The sequence below is a fragment of the Arachis duranensis genome, chromosome 3 (assembly GCF_000817695.3).
Source record: "Arachis duranensis cultivar V14167 chromosome 3, aradu.V14167.gnm2.J7QH, whole genome shotgun sequence".
Classification (NCBI taxonomy): Eukaryota; Viridiplantae; Streptophyta; class Magnoliopsida; order Fabales; family Fabaceae; genus Arachis; species Arachis duranensis.
The window spans coordinates 60,550,331-60,555,882 of NC_029774.3; the positions used below are offsets into that span (position 1 = coordinate 60,550,331).

The 5,552-nt window shown below is 38.6% G+C and overlaps 1 protein-coding gene across 1 annotated transcript; it reads left to right on the forward strand.

Moving 5' to 3' along the window:
- Positions 1–2,984: 2,984 nt before the first annotated feature.
- Positions 2,985–4,471, forward strand: LOC107493616 (ornithine decarboxylase-like). Its single transcript, XM_016114686.3, has one exon. The coding sequence runs from the start codon at positions 3,074–3,076 to the stop codon at positions 4,343–4,345; it is 1,272 nt and encodes a 423-aa protein (XP_015970172.1). The 5' UTR covers positions 2,985–3,073; the 3' UTR covers positions 4,346–4,471.
- The last annotated feature ends 1,081 nt before the right edge of the window (positions 4,472–5,552 follow it).

The following is a 5,552-nucleotide window of genomic DNA, read 5'->3' on the forward strand; positions in this document are numbered from 1 at the left end:
GCAAAAGAATCAATGGATTCTATTCCAGTAGGAGCGGGAACCAACCGGTGATTAGCCGTACTGTGACAGAGTGCGTGAGCATTAGTTTTCACTGCGAGGATGGGATGTAGCCATCAGCCATGGGTGATGCCTCCAGACGATTAGCCGTGCGACTGACAACCGCATAGGATCATTTTCCCGAGAGGATGAAAGTAGCCACAGTTGATGGTGAACCCCTATACAAAGCTTGCCATGGAAAGGAGTAAGAAGGATTGAGTAGAAGCAGTAGGAGAGCAGGCGTCCTTGGGCTCTACAGCATCTCCATCCGCTTATCTGAAATTCCCACCAATGAATCTGCATAAGCATTCTATCCCTTTTATTATTCCTTTTTATTTATTATTTATTCCAATAATCACAATTCCCCTTTTTTCTGCCTAACTGAGATTTGCAAGGTGACCATAGCTTGCTTCATACCAACAATCTCTGTGGGATCGACCCTTACTCACGTAAGGTTTATTACTTGGACGACCCAGTACACTTGCTGGTTAGTTGAACAGAGTTGTGTCCACTCGTGCTAATTTCTAAAATCCAATTACAATGAATATGATCACAATTTCGTCCACCAACCACCATCAGCACACTAAAGCTACACGGCGTGAAACGATAGAGAAAATGAAAATTACCACCATCTACCACAAGCTACGCCTAAAAACAATAGTGCTCACCCTCCCCAAAATAAACACCACGAGCGCTATCCTAAACTCAATACTAAAAAGCAAAGAAAAAAGAGCGACAATCCCAGCACATGCAAGAAAAGTAAAAATAAACAAAGATAATGAAAACAAAAAAGAATGACACCAACCTGATACAACTAAAACTGAGTCGAAGTAGAACACAAAACCAACGCGCGAATGATAGAGAGAACCAAGAACACCAAAAGCAGAAGACGAAGCGGTTCGATTGATAGCAAAGGTGGAGGAAGAGAAGTGAACCCAAAGAGAGGTAAATGAAAAGAAATAAAGAGTTACTAAAGCGTTTTCGAAAATAAAGGTCATGGTGAAAAGAATGAAACGTCCCCTCGCATTTAATGCCATTATGACGCATTGAAACACGCAAAACCCCCTTCGGGAAGGGTAACGGGCATATGATAAGACGCCTAAAAATAAGACCCAATCCGGCATAAGCAATAACCCCCCCCTTCGGCGTGGCACCGAGATCATCTGCCCACGAGCGTGGTCCCTGAACCAACCACCCGGGACCTGGCATCCTCCTATAGACTCGAAAACCCCGATAAAAGCCACTAGACGGCAGGCAAACGACCTCCAGCGACGAAGACCGACCTTGCTTGCTTTCCCACTGCGGGGGTAATTGTTATGGATCTGGCCCACGGATCCTACATTTGGAGCGGCCTCCCAACCCGGTTATCCCGGTTTAACCCACCTCCCTCTTCTAGAAGGCCCGAACTGGCCTACTAGGCTCTTCAACCAAGATTCAAATTTGAATACCTCCCTTATCTTAACCAAATAAGATAAGATAAGATAATTACCATCGCCTATATATAGGAGAGCCCCAGACCTCCTTAGGTACGTCATTCACTCTACACACCTTATACCTCTCAGATCCATTCTGACTTGAATATCGAAGTATCTTTGCAGGTACCAACCCATTGCTCCATGTCAGATGATCTGACCACTGTTTCGACCCACAGGTTCACGATCCATCTCACAACCCGTACCGGGGTTCTCCAGTATAGTTAGCTAGAAGAGGATTTGTTTTGCACTATTTTCCTAAATCAAAATAAACATGTAGTGCCACTGTTATTAAAAGAAGAATACGAAAAAATTTCCAAAAGAAAAAATGGATTTTTTGAATAAAGATATTTTTTGGACAAATAAATACTAAAATGAATAAGAGGGAAGAAGATAAGAATAGTGACATTTTGTTGAAGAAGATTTCAGAAAAATGGGTTGAGCATAATAAGAACAGAGATGCACAAATAATAAAATCAAGTAAACAGTAAAAAAATCAAGTAAAAAAAATATACCTATGGAATGAAAATATAGTAAAAATTTTGGAAATTGCTACAACAATGAGGTGCAATTTTATTTTTTGTTTCTCCTTTTATATTTTGTTTATGTAGTTATTTTATGTCCAATCTCATAAATTTATGTGTCCAGTTTCATAAATTTAAAGTTTTTTAGAATTTTGCAACTTTTTCTTTTATTTTTTTGTTTTTCCTATTTGGTAATAAACATAGAAACTTTGAAAGAAAATATAAAATTATTTACAAATTATAACATAAAGATTTTTGTATCTCTCCCTCATCTTTCTCTATTTCTCTTAGTTTCTTTTGTTTTTCTTTCTAAAAACAAAGAATAAAAGAGAAAAAACTAATAAAAATATAAAATAAAAAAGATGAAGAAGAAAAAGAAAGAAGAAAAAGCAAAATAGAAAAAATACAAAGTAGAAAAAAAATAGTAGCCAAAAGAAAAAAAATAATAAATGTTATAACAACAAAAAAAGAAGAAATGCATGACACTTTTGTTTAGGTAATTTTTTTTGGACCAATGAACAACTAGACCATTTAGTTGGACTTTACCGTAAAAAATAATTTAATTGGTTTTTGGGATTTAAAAGCCAAACAATTATTGGCTAAAATAATTTTTCTTCCTAATTTATTTGTCCAAAAAGTCGTTTCTATTTTCTTTAAGCCATGGGCACCTTTAGATACATAGTTAGAAAACAGAACCTTAGAGAAAGAAGTTCGCTTCCCCTCGTTACATCCATCAATGTATTTGATTAATGCTTAAAATATTTGTATTTACAAGAGGGATAATAATATGCTATATGAATATGCTAATTATTAATAAGAGGGTGAGTATTAAACTACAAAATAATTAGCACTACTTTCTCGTGGTTCTGACGGAAGCATCATATGCACCTCCATTTAATTTTAGCCTAGCTAGTTAGGCTCTAACTATGTATATAAATATGGCTTGATCATTATGTTCTTCAACGTCTCAAGTTAAATCGCACATATATTGTGGTCATTCTTTACACTATTAAGGGGTAAGGCTACAAAGGGAGGCTAAAAATGCCTACACTTGTTGCCCAGCCCTATTCTTTGAGCCTCAACCCCGTTCTTACTGCGTCAGGCGTTAAGGGCAAACCAGTAACTTCATTGTCCTCCGAAGGCGATGGAATCTTTGGTTACATTCAATCTGTGATTCATGACAAACAAGAAACGGAATCGCCGTTCATGGTTCTTGATTTAGGGGTAGTTATGGACCTCATGGACAAGTGGCGCACGATGCTTCGAATGGTTCAACCGTTCTATGCGGTAAAGTGCAACCCTGACCCGTCCTTGCTTGGATCATTAGCAGCGATGGGTTCGAGTTTCGATTGCGCCAGCAAATCAGAGATCGAAGCAGTTTTGTCCCTCGGCGTCTCGCCGAATTGCATCATCTACGCTAATCCATGCAAATCGGAGTCGCACATTAAGTACGCCGCTAGCGTCGGTGTCAACGTAACAACCTTTGATTCAGAATATGAGGTTGAAAAGATCCGAAAATGGCACCCTGAATGCGAGCTTCTCCTCCGCATAAAACCTCCAGAAGATGGTGGTGCGCGATGTGCATTAGGTCGCAAATATGGCGCACTACCGGAGGAAGTTCCGACGCTCCTCCAAGCCGCAAACGATGCAGGCTTGAAGGTCATCGGAGTTTCCTTCCACATCGGTAGTGGAGATGCCGATTCGAGAGCCTACCATGGCGCCATCGCTGCCGCTAAAGGAGTTTTTGAAATGGCTTCTCAATTAGGCATGGCTAAAATGCACGTGCTGGATATTGGTGGAGGCTTCACATCTGGCCCAGGGTTCGATGCAGCTGCAATGCACGTGAACAAAGCTCTTGAATCCAACTTTGGAAACGAAGAGGGCATAACGGTAATTGGAGAACCAGGCCGTTACTTTGCGGAAACGGCTTTTACGTTCGCGACAAAGATCATTGGGAAGCGCGTGAGGGGAGAGTTGAGGGAGTATTGGATTAGCGATGGGATTTACGGGAGTTTTAACTGCATAATGTTCGACTTTGCAACCGTCACGTGCAGGCCTCTGGTTATGTGCGGTGAGAATATGGTTCCCATGTGCTTTAAAGACTCGAAAACATTCTCGTCTACTGTGTTTGGGCCCACATGTGATTCGCTTGATACGGTGCTGAGGAACACGCAGCTTCCCGAGCTGCATGCGAATGACTGGCTTGTGTTCCCTAACATGGGTGCTTATACCACCGCTGCAGGGAGCAATTTCAATGGGTTTAGTGCTTCAGCCATCACTACCTACCTTGTATATTCAACTCCTATAGCCTAGGGAAAAGACTTAGTTATGAGTTCTCATCCATATGGCTTAGATTAACTTGATAGGCTACAACAAGATCTATATTTTGTAATTTTGAATTATACGTCTACATCAAAAGTAGTAGCGTGAGGTTCTCAATCTCAGTTTGCATCGCTGTGTGTGTTTTTTTTTTTCTTTTTGTTTTTTTTTTTATCTTTCTTTTTAATTTGATGACCAAAGTTACGGGTAAGAAATTAAAATTGATAATAGTACAACATTGCATTTGTTAATGCATCTGAATGAATATCATTCGTCAAATTTAATTTCAAAAAGCATCACCATTCTTTACCAATCACCAACAATAATTTTCGTCAAAGAATAAAATTTCATATAACATGAGATATCATGACAAATTTTTATTTATTAGTTTCAACTCGTTTTGTCTTGGCTTTGAGAAAGATAATATTTCATGATATTATATTGGCATGGGTGCAACCAGGGACGGATTTACATCTAATGGAGGCAATTATTCTTACTATAATTTGGAATTTTATTAAGTACACTACAAGAAAATAAGTTTTCTATCACGCTTTTAAAGTGTGCCAAAAAATGCAAAAAAGCGTGCCGATAGCTTTTCGTTACGCTTTTTGAGCTATCGGCATACTTTTGAAAGGGTCACATTTGCAAGCGTTCTGATTGCTCTATCGCCACGCTTTTGTTGATCTATCGACACACTTTTTTATTGGCACGCTTACATCTCTTGCCACGCTTAAAAAGCATACCAAAAAGTGCACATATCGCCACGCTTCTAGAAGCGTGCCCAGTGAAATGGTTTTGGCTACACTTCAAAAGCGTGCCGATAGAGGAAGATATGACTACGTTTTTTAAGAGTGCCGATTGAGGAATATATAGCTACGCTTTTTAAGCGTGCCGATAGAGGATTACGAGAAGATATGGCTACGCTTAAAAAGCGTGCCAATAGCCAAAAATAAGAGTATAAGTTGGATCAAAATACTTATGGTTATACTTGCCTATAAATCTTCTTAATTAAATATTGCAAAATTAATATATAATTTTAAATTAACCAATCCAACATACATAAATTTTTATCATATTTGTTAACAAAAAAATAAAATTTATTATTTGAAAAATACAACATAGATATCATTAAAGCTGCAATAAAAGAAAAAGTCAAAATTTGTGATTCGAAGAACAAGAAAACTGTTCTTGTCTGAAGACC